A 25659-nucleotide genomic window follows, 5' to 3' on the forward strand; every position below is an offset into this window, starting at 1 on the left:
CGGCACCCGCTCCCCCGCCGGCTGCGGCAGCGCCCTGTAATAGCCATCGCTGCGTGTTCTCCCCCTCCTTTTTTTTTTTTTTTTTTTTTTTTTCCCTTCTTTTCCCCCCCTTCAATTTCCCTTCAATTTTTGGTTTCCAGCCTGCTCCGCCAGCGCGCTGAGAACAGTCTCTCTTCCATTTACTTGATTCGCAGGTTTGTTTTATCTCTTTGGGGTTTTTTCCCTCCCCTCTTTTTGCTGGCCGGCTCACTCCACCCCCGAATTTCACCTAGTTGTGGTGGCAGCTCGCTTCGTTTATTTTTAATGGTTATTGGTGTTTTTTTTCACTGACGCCTCCCGCGCGTTCTTCGATTGCGAGTCGTCCTTGCAGTCCGGTTTTTAACTGCATTTTGTCTGCAGATCTTCCCTTTGTTTGCACACATCCCCTTTTTATTTTTTAATTTTTTTTTTTTTTCGTTGTTGTTGTTCGTTGTTAAAGTCACTCTTCTTTTGGGGGGCGCTGTATTTAAACACTTAAAATGCACTGCTATCTCCTGAGCGTGTTTCTCACCGTGGATCTGGCCACCGTGGCTTTCAGCCTGTCTACCTGCAGCACCCTCGACATGGATCAGTTTATGCGCAAGAGGATCGAGGCGATCCGGGGGCAGATCTTGAGCAAACTGAAGCTCACCAGCCCCCCGGACGAGTACCCCGAGCCCGAGGAGGTGCCCCCGGAGGTCATCTCCATCTACAACAGCACCAGGGACCTGCTGCAGGAGAAAGCCAACCACAGAGCCGCCACTTGCGAAAGGGAGAGGAGCGACGAGGAGTATTATGCCAAAGAAGTTTACAAAATAGACATGCAGCCTTTTTATCCCGAAAGTAAGTCCGCTGTGTTTGTGCATGTGCGTGTAATTTCGCCCCCGAGGCTTGGCAGTGCCCGGCGCCTCCAAATACCAGCCCCATGCATCATAAGCTGCCGCCTTTGCTCGGTTCGCTCTTACCCTCAGCATCTCTTAGGTGGTGGCTTCGAGGGTTTCGTTTAGGTGGCGGGGCACACGTATGCCGGGGTGGGTGGGGGGGTGGGGGGTGTCAGCTGTCCCCCCCAGCCGTGAGAGGTTTCCGATCCCCTTGGAAGTCACCCAGGAGTCCCTCAAGGTGCCTCCGAAATCCACCACCACGTACCTGAGCAAGGCTCCCTCCCCCCCACCCAGGATCCTGCTCCCTCCCCAGCACTGGGTTTAGCTCCCCCGCAGCCCCGTGTGCAGCCTCCAAAAAGAGCCAATATCTTTCCACTGCTGTTGTTTCCTTTGGAGTGTCTGGATCGGGCAGGTTTCCATCTCTCCATAACTGAAAAGGAGGTCTTTAAAAAAAAAAAAAAAAGAGTCACCGGCTCCTCTTCTATCTGCGCCCCTCCAGAACATTGCCCCGCAGACCGCTATTCAGATTGGTGCTCAGAGAGGACGGACACACAGACATCCTCCCTCCTCTTCCCACTTTAACTAGCCTCCCGTTTCAGTTCGTGGGCGCTTTCATTTCAGGTACAGAAAAAGTTTTCCCTTCTGGGTAGCCTCGGTTCTTGGAACCTGCCTCAGCCCGTCTGCCTTTTGCTGTTTTTAACGACCTTCTGGTGATCCACGCCACGTTTTGCACAAAAAAAAAAAAAAAAAAAAAAGCGGTACAAATGCTCCGTGCTGACGAAATCCACTTAGAATGATTAATAATCATAACGATGTGCCTTTTTGTTTTGGTAGGGAGGTTTAAGTGTATAGGAAAAAAAAAAAAAGCACCGCACTCCCTTAAAAGAATCTAGATCATCATTATACTGAGGAAAGTGAAATACCAGAAGCAGAAAATAACTTCACTGTTCACATATCCAAACCCTAGTCCCTACTCTTTTCATTTAGCTCGCTTTTCTCTCTCTTCCCTCCCCCACCACTTGATGCCCTATATACTTGCTGTCTGTTTTTGAAAAGCACATACCTCTTGCTTAAATAGATAATGCAGCCATCTTGGTAACTTTATCCTAGAGTTTCTAATTGCATTTTCCCCTTATTTATTTTTAGTTTAGCAAGTTGTAGCTTTGGGGCTTGCTCCGTCTTGCGTGCGATAGTCCTAGGATGCCAGCCAAGGTATCCGAACCCCACGCTCGGTGCAGCTGCCTCCCTTTCTTCCTTTCTTCTTAAATGACAGCATCAGGTACAGGACATCCTGGCAGTCAGAGCCATTTTATTGTTGTAATAATGGCACCATCCATAATAGCCATGATAAATACACTCCACCCTTGTTACCCTCGGGGAAGAAATACTTTTTTTTTTTTTTCCTAATGTATATTTGGAGCCAAGTGGGTATGAGCAGAGAGGTTCAGTATAATTCATAGCCATAGCGAGAACACAGAAATCGTGCCCGTTTTCCACGTTGGTATACTGTAGTATTTTGCCGGTGGTTTTGGTGTTCGTCAGCACTTTGTTTTGAGACCTCTCAGATCCTGCCCTGAGCAGAGGAATGAGCACCTATGGGCAAAGGTTAGGAAGACAGATAGCAGTGCCTTGGCTTGTGGAGTTGACCCCGTAACAGAGAGTCTCTGAGAATTGTAAAATGCATCCGTCCTGAGCACATCTGTCCTTTTTCCTCGCATGAGCAAACTACAAAGAACCGGTAGTCCAAACTGCAGGCGCATACTTTCCAGAAAATTAAAATATCTGTGGTGTGCAACTTGGATGGTGTTGACAAAAGAGGAGCTATTTTTAAAATGTTGTCAGAGGCCAGATTTGTACTGAAGTATCGATAGAGGTTTTGGAAGAGCAAAGGAGATTGCAGGTATCTACCAACAGAGTGCATCAGACGTTTGGGATCGGAGGGCCAGTTAGCAGCAGATCCAGTACTACTGTGCAAGGGCTGTCGCTAACATCAGAGTAAGTAGGTTAACTGTTTTTCCACTGCTCTCTAGTTATGCTGGATGGAGCGAACCTTTCCAAAAAAGACAGAAAGGAAGAAATCGCTCCACCATATTTTAAAGGAAGAAATTGAAAGTGCAGCTCTGGCGGCTGCGGGCGCTTTCTCCTGGACGTCTCAGAGTGAATTTTTTTAACTCTACGGTTTCTGCTGCATCGGAGGGAGGCAGGAGGGAGAAGGGGATCAGTGTGAACGCGCTGGAGGTCAAAAGCTGCTGGAAGGAAGGCATGGGAAAGATCAGTGGTTCAGTTTTTACCACAAGTTGTTAGCGTTCAGTAACTGACTACAACCCAAGTATTACAAATATGCTCTAATTATACTCATAGTCAGCAATATATCACTACAGATCGCTGATAGGTCTTTGTGGGGCATTTTGTAAAGTTCAGACTAAATATTTTTAGCAATGAGGAGATTTAAAAGGAAAACTATAAGAGATATTGTATATACCCTAAGGCATATTTTGTCTTAAATATTATCCTTGGCCAACTGTACTGTATAAATACAGTAAATATGAATAGAACTGGCAAGATGCCAATCTCCTGGGATGAATTTTAGTCAAGAAGGTATTTATGGGATATAAATAATACTGTGTCAACATTTAAAGAAGGGATCTGATTAGTTTTGAATTTATTCATATTAATCTTTTCACATGCTGTTAGTTTAAGGCTCAAAGTAAAGTTATGCTAAGGTTTACTGATAGTTTGCACTGAGGAAGTAAGGGGGCATCTGGCATCTGGCTTGACAGTCCACTTGAGGTTAAAGACACATCAAGTCAGAATATATGTGGAAATTCGGCGAGTCAGGGACTGCCAGACTCAAAACCAACAGATGTGAAAAGTAGTGGCAGAAAAAAATGCTACAAAGAGGTTTGGAAAAACCAAAAAGCTTTTGTCTGTCAAGCACGCCTGCCTGCGTTGTGCTCGCGACAGTGTGGATTAGATACTGAAAGTCTGAATCTCTCCTAAGTCCAGTTGGCAGGTGGAAATCGAGTTGTTTGACGGAGCAGTTTAAAGAGGGAGGTGGGATATGGAAGCTGAGCACAACGTCAGAGAGAGTTCTTGTGAATTCTGTGCCTAGGCAAAGTTACCCGAGTAGAGGCTTAATATGAATTTCTGTGAAAGCTGAATCACGTTATAAGTTTATTACTTAGCAGTTCTTCATTGGTTACCTAGGGCCTGATACTTGAGCTAGTTATTTATTTGAGGCTGGGTGATAATTGCCGTTGCGCTGATAATAAACAGAAGTTCAATGCCAGCACAGTTAAGGATTGTGAATTGTAATACTAATGCATAACTGGGGTACTCGAGAAAAACAGGCAACACGTGTATGTGGGGGCTGGGGCCCAATTCTGTCATCTTCATTCATGGCAATTTTTAATCACAGTCAATGAGCTAGTCGGTACAGATGGCTTAAGGCTAATGCAGGTAAATTTTTAAGTTTTCTGCATTCTTGGGGCTAGGTCTGTAAGTACTCAGTAGCCTAAGAAATCACGGTTCTGGGTTTGGGCCTGGTTTTGCATGGATTTTAAACTGCTTTAGTATGAAGGAGCCTCCATGGGTTCCAGCCTGCACTGGGTGGTAGGATTAGTCTTCTCAGGAGCTCTGTACCATGAATATTGCTTTACAGAGACCGTCATTCTGCTGAATATTCACCTCATGAAAGACAACATTATAAACTGGCAGGGCACAATGACATGCTTCTACTTTATCAACAAGGGCTCGATTTACCAGCAATTATAGGTATGTGGGCTCCTTGTCTTCAGGGCACCAGAATTACTTGTGCAGCCGCGGCCGTGCTCCGCGTGTGCCGGCGCTGACTGCATCGTTACCACGATGTTAACAGCTACGGCTGCGTGGCTCACGTGTGTTTGCATTTAACAGAACACAGAACTCAATCTTTCAGAATTTCCTATGTTAATGATACGGAAACGGTCTCAGAAGCAATACCTTATTTTAAAACCTTCTAGCTATGCTGTCCCTGTGGTCGTGCTCTGGAGCACCTCTTGTAGGAGGCGTTTGCTGGGCTTACTCTCTGGTTTGCAGAGAGGACCTGAAGCAATGCGAAGGCTTCCCCGAGGAGAGACATGGGAGGAACAGTTCCTTGCTCCTTGTTCACGAATGGCACTTACTGCAATCTTCCTAGGTGGTGATGAAAAAACCCAGGAAATTGCAAATGGCTTTAAAAAGGGCCAGGGTAATTTTCTGGACAGCAGTCCTCTACATACTAAGAGGGATAATAAAATAACACACTCTGGTGCACTAACCAAGGGCAGCTGAAATCAGAGAGCTCTCTTCTTCCACTCCCACTCATATGGAGTGGATGGCGGGGTGCACCATGTGTGTTTCCTGCCTGCCTTCTGAATCACCAGGGACCCGCTGTAAGCAGCGTGCCAAGCTGGGAGAGGGACAGGTCCACAAACGGGTCTGGCATGGTACGTGGTCCCTGCGTTTCTTCCAGAAGAAGAAACGGGGAAGCAAAACACCCACAAACCCCCTCTTTAACGCTGCAAGGTCAGAAGACCTGCAAGACAGAAATGTAGGGCTATATTCCCGAGTCCTTTCCGTAATCCTCCTTGACTTTATCTCTGGTGTCTGTTTTCAAGAGGCGCTTCCACTCTGATTTGGTGAGTGAAAAGGTTAGATGTGCCTCACTGCCCCTGCTACTACTCCCCAGCCCGTTGGCAGTGTGAACATTTTACAGTCCCAGAGACCTGTCTGGAAATGTGCCCTTGCCTTCTGCTCGTGGCTGGATATGTGCAGGGAGCGCCATGGGCTCATGCCATTCTTGCTGGCTCCGCTGAATTGCAGGGCTGGGTGTTAGTAGGTGATTGTGTGGAGAAGGCAGAGCATCATCTTCACTAGCTGCTGCTTTTAGCCTTGCTCACCCTTGGTGCGCTGTGTGAGAACAGTAATGGTCACCAGGATGGCTGTGTTACTTTGAAGTTACTACTTCCAGCGTTTTGCTGTCAGTTTGACATTCCTGCCTGCACCAGAGCTGAGCAAAAAGATGAATGAGAACTCCTGGCTGTCGTCCTCGGCGAGCTTCTTCAGCACGGTTCTGAAACATGTGCAGAGCTTCACACACATGAATGGACTCATTAACATTAAGGCTCTGTGTATGCCTAATTAGCTTCCTGAACTGGGGCCTGGTTTATGGCGCATTTGCAGAGATGAACAAAGCCAGACAGTTCAAATCCCTCTTGCTGCGTTGAAACCTGTCATTTGGGCATCGGAGCCCAGTGAGAAGGAAATGCTTTACAGGATTTTTTAGAGAGGAAAGAAGAGGCTCTTCAGTACTCCCGTGATCCTGAAGAAGGCTGACCCTGTTGGGCAGCTGGCTTCTTTTGCCTTTGCGCTGTCTGTGCTAGACTGCTCCTGTATTACAGATAAAGAGAGGAACCCCAGGGTAAGGTGACAAAACAAGTCATGAGTGAAGACACAAATGTTTCCGTTCCTGTTGTGAAACCACATGCTGCACGTTTTCAAGCAGGCAGTTTTTAGCTTGAGGATGATATGCTCCCCACGTTTTATTTAACGTAATACTGTGTTACGGATGTTTCTGCTGATTTGTTTAGACTAAAAGGTTTGTTTTGGTCATTTGTTTAGGGAAAATTTGCATCCTGCCTTCAGCCACAAGCTGTTGCTTGTTTCCCTTTCAATCTGTGGTGTGAACGAGTAGGTGCCTAGCTCCAGCATCCCTGTCAGTTGGCTTCCTGTAGTAGTCTGAAGCAGCTATGTTTCTTCTTAAAACAGCTCCCCACGCTTGTCCTCACTGTCCTTGCTGCTCTTAAGTGATTGCAGGTGGGCACCCAACTGTACAAGACATACAGCTGCAAGGTGTAGAGGAGAAACTCCAAGATTTGTCTGTGACAAGAAGATGAGGAGTTGAAAAAAACCCAAAAAACAATTTAGTGTGAAGGGTTGTGTTTTATCTCCTTCCAGTGTGACCAGTCGTTTTTGAATTTATGAATGACTCATGAGCCTGTTTAGTACTGTGGTTCTCTTAGCTCGAATGGCTCAGGATTGGCCCTGGAGAAATGAAGTGCTAGACCTGGCTTCATTAGACCTGTCTGATGAGCAGGTTTTTACATGTTTTTGGTGCTCTGCAGAGTAGAGAAGTTGCCTCTTTGGGTAGCATAGCATTCTCTAAATCAGCCAGGTTTTCCAAAGGGAAACACACGGCAGTTCGTGCATGCTGCTTGGAAAGCTCTTGGCTCCTTGCGGAGGAGATCAGGTGGGATGAGTTTACGCAGCAGCACAAGGAGTCTGCTCGTTCACTGTGGAAAGACAGACTCTACTGAAATACATCTTGTGTTGCTGTTTGGGTTCTCTGCCATCCACGTTTGGTTTCCAGGAGATGCTACATCTCACAGGCATCCCTGCAGCAGATTTATGGCTGAGAGTGTGGAGAGGATCTTTAGAACATCTCTCCCTCATTCAGGTTTTAATTTGGACAATGAGTGAGGGTTCCTTTTAATTTCATGTTTGATGCTCATTGACATGTTCAGGATCTTCATTGCAGAGCTGAGCTTTTTCGCACTGAAACCCCCTCAGGGCAGGAGCCTCTTTTTCTTGTTATAGAAGACCTAGCACAGTGTGATGCTGACTTCAGGTTATTATAAATAACTGTATAAAGTATAAATGATAAGTTGACCTCATAGTTGACCCTGCTTTGAGCTGGAGGTTGGACTAGATGTCCCTTCCAATGTGAATTAACCTGTGATCCTTGTAATATTACATTTTAATACAAGAAAAACAATGCGTTGTGTTTCAATTTTCATAGGGTGGTCTTGATTCAAGTATCACCAAATTTCTAGAAATGTGTCGTTTTCTGTCAGTCTTGGATTTGTCCCTCTGTTGTAGCTTTCTTGCGTCAAAATGTTCCTGTTCTCCCCCCTGCACCCATTTTTCTTTTACTTTTCTTGTGTGAATATTGCTTTTCAAATAAGCATGGTAGGTTGCATGAAAATAGACTACTGTATTACACTTCAGCAAAAGCTCTGGCATCGTTTTAGGCAAACTGGGTGGGGGGAAGGGAAATGTTGTGATACTGACCTTTCACTTTGCTTGTTTGGCTCCTTCCCACCATATCTAACCCACGCTGCACTGACAAATACCGCATCTGTCTTGACAGGCGAGTTCACAAATAACCATTCATTCATAACTTGGAGCTGCTGTAAGACTCCTTATGGGTTGCTTAATCTGACAGTTGTGCATTTGAGCAGAGACTTTGAAGAAAAGACTTTGCAGAATGACCATAAGTTCAGTCTGACTTTGTGAAAACTAAGAGGGAGGTCTTGCGTGAAAGAGGATACTGTACTTAAGTATATGTGTGCGTGTGTGCATGCGTGCACACACGCGCATGCATATATTTAAGAGCATTAAAACATCTGTTGTTGCCAAAGCCCAAATTGGAATGTTCTGGGAAAGATAATTTAATTTTTAGCTTCTGGATTCATTTCAGTGATGGTAATTTCAACACTTCCTGGGGAGAGTCTATCAGTGGTTATGTGCATCAAATGCAGCAGTAAATCTGTCATTCTTTCCATTTCAGTTTTTCAGGCTTACAACTTCGTTATTTTTCCCTCTTTGGCTGGTGTTAGTATCCAGTGTTTTCCCTGGCTTCATCTCTTTTAAACCCCTGCCTTGAATTTTAAAAAGCGAGCTAAGCCTGTTGCAGTTCCTTCTCTTACTTGTTTTTATTTACGTACAGCATTTGCAATTCAGCAGCTAGCTCAGCTGAAATAGTGATGGTAACTTATCTTTACCATAGTGATGATTGAAAGATAGGAATCAGAACATGTTGGTTTTCATTCCTTGGGGTAGAAAAAGACGCCAAGCAACCCACAAAAAACCCCAACCCTGTGGGTAGACTTTGTACTGAGGAGGCTGAAAAACTAATAGATCTTAGCAGCACTTGAAGTGGTCAGAGAGTACCTAGCAGTCCCATACTTGATGAAGGCTTCTGCATAATAATACTTTCTAATCCTGAGCCCGCAGTTGTGTTGACAGACGATCTCCGATATCCCAAATTGAACAGAGAGTAGTCCTTGCTTATTTGAGTGGGTGTTGTCAAATATGTATAAAATTACTTTCGGGGGGCTTTGGGTAAACAGTCATCAAGATCTTCTCTACAACTGCCAAGATGTATGCTAGGAGGAAGAACACCTGCAGAACTTCCCATCTTCCAAGTGACGTGTAAAAACAATGCAGCAAATTTACCTTCTTCAGATGCAGCAGTGGGTTGAAATAAAGGCAGAAGTGGCTGGCAAGCACAGCGTGGTCAGGGTCTAGCATTCACCAGAGCCTGTGGCAGGCTGCTGCTCCTTGTCCCACCTCTGCTTGGTCCCGGCGGTGGCCACGGTTATCAAAGCTGAGCGATGCCTTTGCTCCCCTGTAGGTGTGACGATAGAGGGGCAGCTCTGCCCTTTGCATCGCAGTTCCTGGCCTTCATGCTTTGAGGGTTTGATGCAGGAATCGATCCAGTTGATGGGATAATACCAAAACAGAGCATTTAATTAATACCTAGTAAGCAAAAATTATGGATACCAGGGGTCAGGTCCACTGATACATGTAATACTGACAGTTCATTTCTTCATCCAGATGCCTACAGGGGTAGAGGGAATGTTTGACCTTGGGGAAGGATAAGTGATACATTGTATTCTCCAACATGATAGGATATTTTAAACTGCCTGGAGATGTGTTGGATCAATGCAGATCCTTGGTGTTCTCATCTCGCCCAATCTCTGAGAGATCCAGCCCAGTTTTCTTGGCTGTTGTAGTTGGCTCTGGGCCTCCCTGGCAGAGCAAGGGCTGCATATGATCTTGTGCCAATCACTGCTCTATATTCAAATTTTTCCTGATGCACACTTTGGAAGTGAAGTAGCCACATTTCAACGTTGAGGTACGCTGAAAGATGTCTGTATGTTTCATTTGTTGGGCTTGTTGCGTGTTTACCTAGTGTATAATGGCAGGCTATGGCAGCAGACATACATATATCTTTAGGTTTGCGAGTGAGGAACAAGTTCCAGCTTTCTTGAAAATAAATCTGCTGTTCTGATCTGGTGGTGTGATAGGAACTGAGAGGCTCCCTGCCAGGATATACAGTTTGGAAAACAAGGGAGCTAAGCGAGCCTCTTCGTCCCAGTTAGGATGGACTCGGAACAGATTGTTGGGGGTCTGAACTCTCTCTCCCTCTGAATTTGGATTCCCCTATCCCAGCTTGCATTTCTCCCTGATGCTAGGAGCCATGTATTTGGAAATTTCACATTCCCTTTGCTAATCAGGGAAGAAGAGAGCCCCAAAAGTATCTAGAAAAAGAGATCTTTATAAAGGTGGCCAGAGACTGAGTTACAACAATATCGTGTGTCTAAAGGAACTTACCTCCTTCCAAGTTGGAGTCCTATTATTTACCCACTTTATTGGGAGACTTAATTTTCTCTGGCTGGAAGTGTATTTGTTGAGGTAGAGTCTGGAAAGGAATCTGCCTCATGCACACTTGCCACAAGGCCAGCTATACATGTGATACAGTCAAACCTTTCCATTTTTCTGCCTTTTGAGAGTGTGTTCACCAGATTAAGGGCCCTGGTCCAAAGCCTGCTGAAAACACTGGAAGTCTTTCCATTGACTGCAAAAGCCTTTGGATCAGGTATTAAGTGCCGTTCCTTTGTTTCAGGGAACAGCCACATCTTCAAGATATATTGGGATGTATTACTGTAATGTGGTGCTTTCCCTTTTATTGAGTTGCCACTGGAGATGTTCTTCTGCCTAAGGCTTTGCCAAAAAAAAAAAAAAATCCCTTTTAAAAATAAACACCTTAGTAGCTTATTGATAGAAGCATTTGATGGCAGATGTCATCTGGCAACAGCATATGGCAGCAATATGGCAAGAATTGCAGAATGCAGAGAAGGAGGCATGAGTTCATGTCCTGTACTTCTTAGGTATTCCACACCTCCCCCTGTCTAAAATAAATGACCATCTGACTGCAAAGGTCTTGGCAAATAAACATGCCATAATATATCTCTATCATCCTCCCTACAGCGAGTTTTTGTCTAGAAGCTCATCACTCCACATCCAGAGGCTTCTTATAAACACGTGCAAAATCAGACCTAAGCGCCCAGAGCAGGGAAGAATCTAAAGGCTGTGAATAAGAATGTGGCAAATCTCTGTGCAGTGGACTGTAAAGAAAGGTCAGAGCTAAGCCAACAAGGTGTTTTTATGTTATCGATAAAATCTTAAAAGTCAGTTCTGAGTAGAGCTGGAGCCGGGAGAACAACTTCTGAAAGTCAATTTGCTGCATGATATATGCTGAGTTTACAAGCTGGAAAGCCAAGGAGTTTGGGAACAGGAGCTGTGCTTATAGCATGAAGGTGCGTGTGGTTTTACATAAAGCCTCTCTGACTTGATATGTCTCAAAGTGGCTCATGAAATAACGAGTTAACTTTTGAGGTACATTTTTTTGCGTGGATGAAAAGTTGGAGCAATTTAATTTGAGTCAGTAAAGCCACTCCAGATTTTTCCTTCTGTTGAAACTGGAGTCTGTGCAGTAATTGTTTAGGCAAGCAGAAAAGTCACTGTAGCCGGGGTTTTAAGCAGCACCTAAAGCAGTGGTTCCTTTGTAGCCTTTGAGAATCCCAGCCTTTTATTCGGATGAAGCCTGAGTCAGGTAAATCTGCTTTGCTGATTAGAAATGTCCTGAATGCTGTTTCGTATCATGTTTGTACTACTACTACTACATACTTTTCAAAGCCTGGGAGGACTTGACATCCACCACAGGCTGTTGGGTTTTTGTTTGTTTGTTTTGAAAAAGAGAAAAGAAAAAAACTTGGTTTATATTTTATCTATGTGGTACTTCCTATGTCCTGTTGGGATGAGACTGGATCCCAAGCCATTTGATGCGGGATATGAAACCAAAGGGCTTTGTTCCTGTTTAATCTAAGGCAATATTACAGTGTCATAAAGTGCCTTAATGACGGCCAGACCTGCAAACAGGTTTCTGATTGAACATGAACGTTGCCTTACACCTGAAGGAGATACTCATCTCAGCAGGGATGAGGAGTTCTTCTCGGAGTATAATGTTCCACGTCTGTTCACACTCATAGCTAATGACCAATTGATATCATACTGTACTTGAGAAAGGATGAGACTGGCATTGCTCTGGGAGGCTTTGAGTTATGGTAGAATGGACACTTACAGATAAAAAAGCTGGAAGCCATCATGATGGTCTTCTGGTCTCCCTACCTGCATTTTCCAGGCCATGGAATTCAGCAAAACTCATTTTTGAAAAGGCGTTCACACCGCACTTGGTAAATTATTCCAGTGAATAATTACATTCACTAGAAGCAAGCATCTTTGTGGTTTAAGTTGTTTAGCTTCAAGTTCTAGCATTTGAATCTGGTTTAAACCTTCACTTGCTATTTTGAAGACCCGTTACCAAATTCATGGGCATTGTGTAGGCACCTGCAGAAGTAAGTTTTACAGCCAGGAACTGATCCGGCTTGAGAGCAAGGTGGCATGGCTGCTGGAAGACCCTGCAATGAGGCAGCCAGGAGCTCAGTATGGGCTGTTTTACCCGACTTCGAGCATGGTTCAGATCCATAGACTGTGATCAAGCCACAGGTCTTTTAAGTTTAATGCACTGTGCTCCTTGAGGTACTTCCTAGCCTTTTCAATTGTTCTCACAGTTTCCCTCTGAAACTCCTCTCCTATATTCATGTACTGCTGAGATTGTAGACAACAGTATTGGACACAGTATTTCAACAGTGGCTGTGCTGTTACCAAGTATGTGCATGTTGCAGACTCTGCTCTAATTCAGTATTACACAGTTTATGCAGCTGATTTTGGCAGTAACTTTGCCAGGAGCGCTACAAGGAGAAATAAAATTCATTCTTGAGTGATTATCCACCAGGCTCCTCTGCTCCCAAAGTTCTTTTCAGAGGTGCTGACTCTCGGGATGGAGTTCCCTACTCTGTAAGTATGGTCTAGTTTCTCTGTCCTAGAGTTGTCTTTTCGTATTGATTCTACTGACATTTACATCTTGATAACTCAAGATTCAAGTCACTGTATTTGTGATGCATCTTCTTCATTATTTGTCATATCCATATCATTATTTCATCTGCAGTTGGTTAATAATGGTTTAGTTTCCTTCCAGGTGATGGATAAAAATATTAGATAGTAGAGTACAGTAAAATGAACCTTACGGGACCTTGTTAGAAGCTTGTCTCTCAATAATGGTTTCCTGTCTACCATTGTATTTTGAGTCTCATAAAAATGCAAGGCTTTGATTCATTTACTGCCTGGCCATGTTGGTGTCCTGTTGTTCCTGTTTCCTAATGAAATCATTATGTAGCACGAGCTTAAATGTCTTGCAGCTACCCAAGTACATTCTATTAAAACAGTTGTCTTACCAACAGGACTACTGGTGTCAGTTGCTAAGGTCCTGGACCAGTGAGATCTGTTTTCTTTGAGCTGATGTTGATTATACTCCATTAGTTCCTCTGAGCTGATTCTCATTCCTGCACTTTGCATATTTTTTCTGGGATCAGTATTAGGCTGACTGTATATGTGAGATAGCATGGGTTGCCCTGTTTAGGCATTGCATATTAGCAAATATGTTCTGCCTCAAATCCTTAAGATATTTTCCAGTATTTGGGATTTATTGAAAGCCAGTTTTAATAATTTAGATAGTTCCTTGGACAGCTTTTCAAAAAGACTTGATGCAAGTTATCTGGTCTTGCTTGTTTTACAATGTCTGATTGTAGTAGCTATTGCTTTAAGACCTTCTGAGTTTCTGCTGGAATAAAAAAAATAATCATCTTTTCATCTTATGATTGCCTGGCTTTTTTATCTGCAGAAATGTATTTCATATTTCTGTGTTATTATTTCAACAGTTTTTATGTTGTAATGGATGAATATCACTGTTAAGCTTCCCTAGTACTTAAGTAAGTCTCATCTTTGAGTTTCTTGGCCCTGAAGCTCGTACGCCCATTTGATTTTTTTCATCTGTTATCTGCAGTTCTTATTTTCTGAGGTATAGTAGTTCTCCGCAGCTATTACTTCTACTTCTGTTTGTAATATATAGTTGCATTTTTTAGTTTTATCTTCTTATCGTTGCATTCGATTTCAGTCAGACAGTTTTCTGACCTGAGTGGTCTTATTTCTTGATTGTGGAACTGTGTAATTTCTACCTGTCTAGCAAACTAAGCGTATGTCTGTTATCCTTTCCAGTTTTCTCTGTAAAACGCTTTTGTCCAATCAATTGAGCTCATCATTGTATTCATCTTCGTATGACTGTCTCCTTCGTAATACTAAACCTGAATGTGTGCAATTCTTTGGGACTCCTTGATTTTGTGCAGAAAATGAGGTGGTCACTTCTACGTAAGGTATGGAACTTTCCTGTCACATCTGGGTAACCAAAGCACCTCAGTTCCATCTTCAAAGTAAACCGGTACCTACATCTGGCTCCTTGAAGGTGCTTAATTGTTGAAGTGCCAGGGGCCTAAAATAAGGAGTCTGTAGAAACCAGCTGATCAGAGAGTTACCATATCACAGCAGGAACCAGATAGAATGGTGTGGCCTGACAAGTTAGTTGCCCTTGTGCTGGTGGGAGCAGTGCCACCTCCAGCTCCTAACTACAGAGGACGAAGTAGGTGCTGATGGGTTACCTAGCACTCGTACAGTTGGCGGCTCTTCCCTCAGAGAAGCAAGGGGCCAGACACACCAGCTGTGAGGTTAGTTCTGTTGCCAGAAACCATAATTTTGGAAGGCAAATAATGTTTTGGGGTTTCTTTTCCACGTCCAGTAGCACAAGACGTGGGAGACCTCCAAGTCACTGACTCAGTTGGTGACCCCATGTTGCAAAGTAGTTAGTGGAGGAGTTCTTCCTACCCCACCCAGAGGTCTGAGCCCTTAACCTATGAACTTCACTTGCGTTAAAAATAGCATAGAGGGCACGATGGATCATAACTCATCCTAGTAATTGGGACTTAGTAAAAGGACCTTGGAATTAGGAATATCTGTACTTAAATAATGAGAGTTGATACTCTTATTGAGTCCATCCTCCTAATGCTAAATTGGAGCTAATTCTAGCAAGTATCTTCAGGGAACAATCTGGTTTTGACAAGTTACTGTATAAAAGAGAATGACCAGATATTCAACATAAATATTCTCTGATAGCCATGATTTGATAACATGATTTGGGGCTAGCTGTACATGAAGCTCTGCAGGTGAGCTCCTCCAAGCTTTGTACTCTTTGTTCTGCAACTCTTAATCCTTCCATGTCCATCTTCGTAGTAGTCTCTGGACTCAGTAAGGAGCCATGTTTCCAATGCAGTCCATGAAGCGTTTTAGGGATCTTCAGAAGCAAGCTGCCTGGGAGCTTCCAGGGCCAGTTGGGGTGAAAAGTAGAGGAGGGAGTTGAAAGCTGAGCACCTCCACGTGGGCAGGCAGGTGTCCATGTCTTGCATGCAGGCAGCTAGTGGCACTAGCTTCTACTGGCTGGAGAGTTTTCCCTAAGGGAGATTTACAATCTCTCTGCTTTTCTGTTCCTGATTTACGGTGGACCAGGGTGTAAATCATTTTAATTGTAATTACTGCTATGAAGCAGGAAAGATTGCATGATTTTAATGTGGTTAAAAACTTTCACTTCCCTCTGCCTCTAACATTCATCTATTACCCACTGTATTTATCTTAATCATTAAAAGATGTGTTGCCTGTGCTTTGAGCCTGTGAATCTTGACTTGTCTGTAACACAAAAAAAGTAGTTTTCTTTTGCCTTTCCTTCTCCATTACACTTTTACTTCTTCTGCAATTCCTTTTTTTTCTTTTTTTTTTTCATCCCCAGAGTGAAAGGGTTGGACACTCCAACCTGCTTTTCTTGAAAATGACTTGCTTTCATTTCCTCCTCCAGCCAGGGAATAGTTTGGAAAGGCTGTTCTCTGGACCCTTGGCTGAGCAGGAGAAGGCAGCCAGCTGCACCGCTTGCCAGGGGAACAGGAGCGCTTCCTGGCAGAGGTGGGGCGAGAGGAACAGAGCCTGTGCCGTGGGACTCGCTTTCATCTCCTCCCCTCTCTGCAAGGCAGTCCTGAAATTTCCTGACCGCTTTTAAATCTTCCAGTTAGAATAGCTGAGCAGTGAGGCCCACTCGTTTTTAAAAAACTTGCAACTTATAAGAGCAACTTGCTCTTATAAATAGCAATGGATTAAAAATACTGATCTGTGCTGGGCAATCCAGTGCAAGTTCCTCTGTGTGCAATTTTGAATACCAAGTAAAGGAAGATGGGTGCTCCCACGTGCCGGGCCACCATCACTGTCACCTTGTATGAATCCCCTTTTTGTATAATCGTCCAGATGTGATTCTTCTGTTAAGAGTAGGTTCTAGGTCTATGGTGTGTCCTGTTCCATTATATTTAGTATATTTAGGGTTGGATGCAAGCTGTAACATTCTGATTCCTGGGGGGGAGGGGTGGTGGTGTAATTTTTTTTTTTAAATTTTTTTTTTCAAAGTTCTGGGTATGTTTGGATTTGTGGGTCTGGTTTTCGAGCCCTGAGTGCTGCAGAGTACCTGAACGCTGTTGCTGAGGTGAAGTGTTGGGCAGGAGGAGTGCTTCAGCATTGCATTCTGGCTTTGGGGACCTGCAGACAAGTTGCTGTCAGCAACACTGCAAATGCTTTACTTTATGGAGTATTCTTTGAGATGAAATTTTGCAGGTTTTATGGAAAAACATAATTAAACTTCATTCCTTGGTCTCCATTGTTGGGGCCTTTATTAGAAATACATGAGTGAGAAGACTTCTCTTCTAAGCCTCTGAGAAGTTTGGAAGCATCTATCCTCTTTCATGGTTTCATCACAGACATGTTTCAGAAGAGATTATAGTATGAAAATGACTGCCGTGGAGAAGGCTTTCTGTTAGTTGCCTCCAAGTCTGACATGCCTAAATCTGTCATTGTTCTCTTGCCTTCCTAAGGCATTTCAGAGAGATCTGGAGATGCCACGGATTCTCATGCCACCCGTGTAAGTGATATATTTCTCTGTATCTATACTGGTTCAGCTTTTACCATGAACCTTGAGTGAAGTCGGCAAATGATCAGGCGTTCCTGGCTTGACCTGAAGTCACAGCTGACACAAAAGGTAACTCATCTGAGGCACTGATTGCTACACTTGCATCACCAGTGATGGGAAACCTCAAAGCAGTATGAAGCCACGGTATCATGATGAAACTTCTCGCATGCTCCCATGCAGTTTTCCAAGGTGGAAGAAACAATTTATTCGACATATGGAAGAGCTTTGTTTTACCTGCTTTTGTGAAAGTCTGGGTATGGTGAGAAGAGCTTTACAAAATTCTAGTTTGGATTGTTGCAATTCATGCTCCTCAGGTTGGATGCAAAAATTGCCGGTGGCTGACTTGGCTAAAAGCTGCCAATACCACCAAGAGCAAATACATCATGTGTGCTGTGCAAATGGCATTTGCTCCTTCAGAGTCTTTCTGGTAAGAATTCATGTTTCTGACTGGAAGTTGGAAAGCCTGTGAGAGCCTGGGATCCTTCTGCCTTAGAGACTTTCTTAACATCCAGTAAATACCAAAATACCCAGCTTAATTTTAGTGTTATGAAGCAATGGTACCATTTCCCGGTACTGACAGCTAAGCCGGTAGGCATGAGCACGCTTCGATCGAAGGCATTGGCAACTATTCTGTGTTGTTTATAATTTTTTCATCACTTTCGACAAGGAGCTTTAAACTTTTGTCGATGTCACCAAAGAAAAAAATCTATGTGAAAGCAGTCTTGTTCCTCTCTGCCAGAAAAATTGAAAAAAGAGAAAGAAGTTCACTCTCGGTATTCCTTCCTCACCCCCCTCTTCTTATTCGTCTTATTGAGAGGTGCTAAGTAAAACATCCATGGGTAGGAACAGTCCAGCTGGGGAGGCTGTAACTGCCCACGTTTAGTGAGTCAGGGCTCTCCACAGCTCCTGTAACAGAGACCCTTTTCTTTGCTCCCATTCTGGTCCTGCTAGTGCATCAGCCAACTTTCACCCCGTATTGCAGCTGCTGACAGAGAGGTTTTCTGATGTGTGGAGCCAAGGGCCAACCACAATTTGTCCATGTATTTACAGGGATCATTTCACTCCAGTAGAAGCACGGCCAAATATTTCTTGATAGAAACATGCTGCATCCATCTAACAACACTATCCAATTGAGGCAAAGTGAAGAATGCTGTAATATTTGTATTACAGTAGTTGCTCAAACCCCAGTGAGAGATCAGGACCCTGTTGCGTGAGGCGCTGTTGATCTCATAGTACTTCTCCCAGCCCTACGGACCTTCCCGTCTAAACTGACAAGTCAGATAATGATGCTCCATGGTATGATCAGTTACACTGCAAAAAGCACGTGTGCTCGAAACCAGAGACTTTCATGTGATCTAAAGTATTTCTTCATGTGATAGTGTTCATCTCGCGGCTGCGCTAGTCCAGCATGCTTATCTAGGAAGTGATCGTACATGACAAATGGAGAAACTTCATGTGTCATTCAGTGCTACTGGTGGTTTTTTTGTTTTGGTTTGGGTTTTTTTGCAGGGCCAGACATTAATCTTGGCCTTACAGCCCCAATAACTATTATTTCTCAGCAGCAGCATGGTGAGTCTGAAAAGAGAAGTCAGAGTCAAGAGGATATTTTCCCAGAAGATTACTACAGTTATAATGGAGGTCAAACTTTTGGCTTCAGCTATTGGACTGTTTCACTTTAAACTTGAAATGCATGTCAGTGAAAGCAGCAAGTTCAAAGTTTAGCATGAAATAATGCCAAAGACTAAGGGGAAAAAAAAAGCATATCACAGTAATTTTACTAAAACTTCGCCATCACTCTTCACACTGAATATAACTTTTCAAGCAATATAACAAGCAATCCCAAGATAATGAATCAGCAGTGGAGGAAAGCACTGTATGACATAGCATCCTAGTTTGGGGAATTCAAGACCAGGGGATGGAGTATCAGTTATAATTATTTATTGTGTTGTTTTAAGCATGAACTTGATATTAATACCACAGAGAATTTACTCATTGTACTTGCATTATTATACATTTCAAATATCCTGGTATAAATTCCTGTAACACAGGGCTTATCTCTTTAACTTAAGGAGCTCTCATGGTTTATTAGCTAGTTGCAGGATAGTTGCAGCAGATTTCGAAGTGCATCACCCAGGAATGCTTTGAAGAAGCATTGTTAATTTGTCTGTATGTCCGTAATTAATAGCATGTAGAAATCATTCCCACAGAGGAAGGGTTTTAGAAGCCTGTTGCTCACTCTGGCTGCAGTGGAAGCTTTGTGTGCGTGGCAGCTTCAGCTCCATGCTCCCAGCTCTTAATACCTTGCTGCGTACTGGACACGGCTCTGGCTGGCTGGAGGGCAGCCTTGTTGATGTTAGTAGAGTTCATGTATTGATGTGCACCCTCTGGGACCTGACCTAATGACATACGTTCCAAATTACTTTGTATAAATATGTCCTACGCATGCAGGTGTCAGTAGCTCTATTAATAAAGCTTGTTCAGGAAGGCGACCTGTTTGCCAACAGCCAGTTAATCACAGAGGAGACACTGAGCTGGAGGGACTTCAAGAGGCTGCTCCATTGGTCCTGCATTAGTAGAGGGTGTAGACTGTAGCCATGATATTCCAGATAGGTAGTTGTGTAACCTTTTCTTAAAGGCTTCCAGTCACCACCACAGCCTCTCTGTGCAACCTATTCTAGTGCATCATTGTTATCCTTGATATCTAAAGGTTTTGTGATATCTGGCACAAACCTTCCTTGCTGCAGCTCAGAACTACTCATGATTTATCCACCACGGACATGGAAAAATGGATCATTCCCCTGCTTTTTGTGGCAGCTGTTTACATACCTGAAGGTTGTTTTTATGTAACACCTTCAGTAGTCTGGTTTGGCTGAGCAACCCAAATTTACTTGTTAGTCCGTATTTTATAGCTCTGTAGTAATCTCATTCCTCTGCAGTACCTAGTTGGGTAGATGCTTCTATTTTAACTAGGAACCACTGATAACTGCTTTCTCAGGGCAGTTTTGCAGTCTTGCAGCCTACCTACTGTGGTTTTTTGTCTAGACCATATCTCCCTCATTCGCTAATGGGCGTGTCAAGTGTCCAACTTACTGAAGTAAAGATAAATGCCATCTGTGGTTCCTCCTCTATTTGCAAAGCTTGTTATCCAGTCCTGAAGGCAATTCAGGTTGTTCAGACAGTAATTGCTTCTGACAAGTCCGTGTGAGCTGTTACTCAGCTGCTTGTTTTCTTCCAGGTGCTAACAAATAGTTTGTTTGAATATTTTTCCACTCTTGTTCTGTCTTTAATTCCTCACTACTTCTTAATCCCCTCACCACCACCACCACCCCCTTTTTGGGGGTTGCTCTATAGGTTGCTCTATTCCAACCTTCTGGTACTACATACTTGACACTACATTTAAAACTATCTTTTCTTACATGTAATTGCTACTAGAAGCAATAAGGAACAGTAAATTAGATAAAGAGTAGTGTATTAATTTGTGGCAGATCTTTTAAAAAGTTAAGGTAAGTGTGGAAAAATGTGCAGATGTCCATAGTCCTTTGCAGCCAAGGCTGTGCATTAGACCTGCATTGCTTGTATAAGAAGGGTAGAAGAATGGAGAGAGGGACTGAATGCATCTGTGTCTGGGTCTCTGCCTCTAATCATGGTCTCTGTCTGGGTTTTTTACATTGTGCTGTGGCCCTCGTCCACCAGCTGGTCAATTAATTGGTTTGTAGCTTGCCATGCACTTGGAGAAGTGAGATAGACTTAGGGAATCCCTTCTGTCGAAATATATTGCAAACAGCGAACTGAGTTGCTGGCTGTGTGTCAGAGTCACTTGTCAGATTTGGACAGTGTCACGATCGTACCTTTTTTTGTTTTAAAAATCAGTCCAAGGGATGATGAGTAGCATTCTGTAGTATCTTCTATTCAGGGGTCTCCACAAATGCCTACAGTAGGCTATCAAATGAGAAGAATAGAGCTCAGCTCTGACCCTCCCCATCTTACATTATTATTGTTGTTCCTTTTTTCGGATGGAATTAGGATTTGATGCCCTTTCAAAAAATGGAAGCTATGAAAAGAATGGAGAAATAATTTCTAAGCATTTTTGCTCAGGCCTCTGTTTGGAAATAACCAAATGAATTAAGAAGTAACTTTTCCATACTCTTTTCAAGAAATCAAAACAAAGCCATATCATCTTTCTGACTGAATGCACAACATTGGCTAGGTTTGCTATCCCAGAGCATACAATTGATATTTATGAGAAACGTAATATTCTGGGTTCTTTGGGCTTTGTTTCTTTGGATAGGGACTACTCCAGTTTCATGCCAGCACAGTACCTGGCCCAGGTCTAGGACAGTGGTGCTTCATCTCTTCTGATTATTAGTGATTTCCGAGCATCATTTTTTCCAGTGGCCTATATTTGATCCCATGGATTATGTTACTTTGCACATGAGCTCATCTTTTTTTACCTTTCCTCTCTCTTCCCTTTTGCTTCAAGTTTCAGTGGCTCCCTTGCTGTATCCAGGTGTCCTTCCCTCCACCCTTGGGGTAGCTGGCAGGGGAGAAGGGACATTATGTGTTTGCAGTGGTTTAGGCAAGAGGTGCCACAGTTTAACTGGAGATGTGGTTTATCATAAGTAGATGCTGTTCACCTAATCATTAGTTTAGCACTTTGGTAACTTATTTTCAAAATGAACTATATGTTGATGAACACGATCCTTAGCTGCCAAAACTTGAAGCAGTTGTGTCTGCTGCAGGGGGAACTGCCCTGATTTATTCCAGCTGAGCTGAGAGCAGAGTCTGCTTCTGATGTGCTTGCATTGTATTTCTTTTAATTCCTTTTTGAAGTCAACTGCAAAGTTTTAATTTTTATAAGTGGCAAATCTGGAGGGTAGGTGTACCATATTTAATCTCCTGAAAACTTGTTGGTGTTCTATGTGAGAAGTCACTGCTTACTCTTTCCCCAAGAGCTCGGCTATATACATGGTGGGGTAGAAGATGAGGTTACAAAGGATCTGCTTGGCAAGTAGTCTGTTTCCCCACGATTGCTGGTTTGTCCTTTTTCATTTACTCTACTTTTAAAGGCCAACTGTAGAAGTTTTTGGAAGTTGCCATTTGAACTACTTGTAGAGGCCACCTGGGTTATTGCTTTAAAATAGATACTTAACAGCCAGCTACAGTTAGGTGAAATATGGAACCATGTCAAACCAAATAGAAAACTACACTTAATATCACAGTCTAAAAAGATGCTAATTAATTTTGGGGGGTGGTAGTGGTGTTTTTTTCAGTTCTTCACTTTACTTTTTCTGGTCCACTCAATTGTCTTCTCAATTTTTATCATCCTGTGGCCAGGAGTACCTAAAAAAGTAATGCAGCAGTTCCGTATCTTCTCTTAGTGAGCAAGGTGGACTCCAAGGTAATATTACTGCCCTAAAAATTGCTGTCACTTTTTGATGATTACATGCTTCAGATGTCCCTGCATGGTTGAGTTTTGACCCATTCCATTACTTTTCATACAGGTATTCAGTCTTTGTTGTCTTTCCTCAGACTCTGGAGCCGCTAGGTATCCTTGCTTAGCTCTGACTTCTCTTCATTTTGACACTATCCTAATGAAAAGAGATGTCCAACACTGAAAGGAAGATTATTTTTGTGTGTGTGATCCCAGTTAATTTCTGTAGTAAAAGACTTATTTTCACCTTTTCTTGCAGTCTAAGAGCACATTGCTGCAGTGTTGCAGTGAGAACTCATTTATCTGCCATACACTATCAACCCTTGTTCTCTTGCTGTGCCCTTGCAGTTGAACCAGGGTTTTTTTATTTTTCTCAGTCATTTTAATATTTGCAATTACTTCTTATTATGGTTTTGCACCTCCTAGGTTCCAGTAATGCTTTTGTGTATGTAAAATAACCTACTGTTGTGTAGATTTGAAAATGACAAATATTTGTTCTTTGTAATTTGGCATGACTATAGGGTGGTTAGCTGGTGTCCCATACTTCTCATTTGAATTTGTGATCCTGTAGTGTTACGGTATCTGTGTATCAAATATACAAAACCAGGAAAAAGGCATCACCTCCTCATTATAGATGTAATTCGCATGTGCATTTTGAAGACACCTTCACTGTGAATTCTGAAGTTCCACCTCTGAAATGTGGAGCCTTTCCTTTTGATAGTAGGTCAGCTTTAGATTGGGTAGAGCTAGAGTAGTCCTGAAGCATACTGTGTTTTTTGTAGATATGTATGGTATTTCACTGTCACGCGTTCTTTTGTATCAGTGTTTAGAAGGACTGTGCCTCTAGGGTGTGCAACCAGTACTTCAAACAAAACACCCAACTCAACAAGACTCTCTGGACAGTTCCCTGTTTCACAGCCTACCTTCCAGTGTGGTGTTCCTTCCCTCTGAATATGGTTCTTAAGAAGCTTAAGTATCCTGTGTAATTTGTGCGAGTGTCGTATGACTAAAGCAGTAAAGACTATTTCTGGAGCCCTGCTTCTGTAGGCACAGGTCGGTGGAATACCTGCAGAGCCCCACCAGTAGGAAGTATGACTAATAATGCATGTAGAGCAGAAAATTTAAAACTTTCTGGGAAGAGCCACAATAGTTTTCATGCTCCTTTGAACTAATGTGTTTTCAAATCATTCTTTAGGTTATTCTGAGAAGCCACTGATGCATTCCTAGTCTGTTTTGATCTTTAAGAAATGCAGACATTGACTCTGTAATTGCTATCCGTATTCATTATCGCAGTCATGGTGTTGTATGATGCAATATGTGGAGCTCTTTCACTGAGTGTGATCTCTGTCTGGAGTCTGCGTTAGTTTTGGATCCCTCTGAATCATAAATGGTCAGAACATCTTTTTCTAATATTTAGTTGGATATCATCTTGTTAGTCTGAAATATATATTCTTTTATATTTTTAGTTTCTTCATGTGCATATATGTGTGTGTTTGTATGCACGCCTCTCTCTCTAGCAAATTTTGTCTCAAACATTTATGCATGCCCAAAAAAGCAAAAAGTAAGTTGCTTGTAAATATGAAGCCAATTTTTTTTGCAATTATTAAAAAAAATGTAAAACAAAATAGGTAGAGGTAAAGGGTTGAAATTAGTTAAGCAAAAATCGCCATTAAAAATATCAGGCAAAAAGTCATCTGTTGTTAAGCTCAGGTGTAATTCCATTGTCTTGGCAATTCTGTGGGCCTGCTTGTGGTGTGTGTCTGTACCCTGTTGCTCAGGTACCTCTTCTGCATCATGGTTTTGTTATCATGATGTCTCCTGCGGTGTGTGATAAAACTCACCAATAAAAAGGAATCAGAAACTCAGTCTTGATGATGTTTATCTAAAAGCCAATCCTCTACAGATGAATCTGAAGCAGGTGGCCACACTTGGAGTGATTGATATGTGTAGTGTCTCGGCGAAAGACGTCTATCTTGCACTTTGGAAAATCCAACTGGATCCATCTAGCTGTTTTATTTGGACACAGGAAAACTAGTCTAGCTTTGTAAACCTGAACACTCAGCTATGAATAGCACAGACAAGAACTGAGTGCCCACTATGGTACGAACTTCTGCCATTTCCTCATGAGTTAACCTGTCACAGGGAGGGGCCACACTATAAAACAACAGTTGAGTGTCTGTAATGCCTTCTGTTACCTTGTGTATTGTGAAAAGAGAGTATGTACCTGCAGCAGCAGTCGTTGCAGTGAACTGTACCTTCCTCTGTTTGTTCTTATTCGCCAACTCTCCTCTTCTGTTCCAGACACTAGAAGGTTAAAATATAAAAAGTGCTTATATTGTAAAAAAAAACTTAATCCTTTTTCAATCTGTATATGATTTTACTCCAGACAAGGCACCTTTCCAGATTTACATTAACCAATATTTGAAATGGGATGGTTTTAAAACTCGGAAAGCTGTCTAGGACATCTTACTATGTTAGCCTGAAATGTTTCAGAAAAATTATCTTCTTTTTCTTCTTTCTTTTTTTAAAGAATATCAGAAACAGCAAAGTTTTGTAATAGCAATAACAAATATTAGAACTTGAAAAGCTCAAACTCTTGACTATAGTTTTTTGGCACTGCATTTTTTAATTTTTTTTTTAAATCGTATCACTGTTCTGGAGCGAGCTGGGGAGGCTCTCACTTGCTCACAACAGCATTATTTATTCACTCTTAATGTGCTTGGACCGGTAAAGGTTGGAGACCACAATTTTAGATCAGAGTGGAAAAGGGTGGGTTTGAGTAAAAAGTGGACAGTTGGAATAAATAAATTCTAGTAATCAGTATCTAGAACATTTCTAGCATTGGGTTAAAAAAATGTTTGAATGAAACAACAGGGTCTGAGAAGCAATGGTCTTCCCACAACTTGCCACTAGTCAGAGGTTCTTGCATAACCATCTGTGCTGAGTATTGGTGTCTTTTCAGATTCAAAGGGATTTTGCTTGTTTCTACTTGGTATTTTGAGAGGTAAAACTTGCATTTCAGTCCAGGGCAATGCAGTTCTAGATCTGGTATCAACAAGGAGAGACTGAAGTGCCTCCATTAGTTAACAATATGCTATGTTTCTGTCATGTCTAACTTTGAGCTGAGGTCTACCTATAGCCTTGGCCATCTCTCCTCACAGCAGGAGAAGGTGGGAATCTTTTTGCACTTCCCTGCTGGTGGCTGTAGCAGACCATGGAGAGATACTTCCTCTGCA

The 25659-nt window shown here is 42.7% G+C and overlaps 1 protein-coding gene across 1 annotated transcript in view; it reads left to right on the forward strand.

The window, feature by feature from the left end:
- Window positions 1-516: 516 nt before the first annotated feature.
- TGFB2 (transforming growth factor, beta 2) overlaps window positions 517-25659 on the forward strand; it is a 63422-nt gene continuing 38279 nt past the window's right edge. Inside the window, exon 1 of the mRNA XM_010562140.1 lies at window positions 517-861. Coding sequence (XP_010560442.1) covers window positions 519-861 — 343 coding nt within the window. The 5' untranslated portion in view covers window positions 517-518. The remainder of the gene's footprint in view (window positions 862-25659) is intronic.

This window comes from Haliaeetus leucocephalus, unplaced genomic scaffold, assembly GCF_000737465.1.
Source record: "Haliaeetus leucocephalus isolate CR32 unplaced genomic scaffold, Haliaeetus_leucocephalus-4.0 Scaffold156, whole genome shotgun sequence".
Taxonomy (NCBI): Eukaryota; Metazoa; Chordata; class Aves; order Accipitriformes; family Accipitridae; genus Haliaeetus; species Haliaeetus leucocephalus.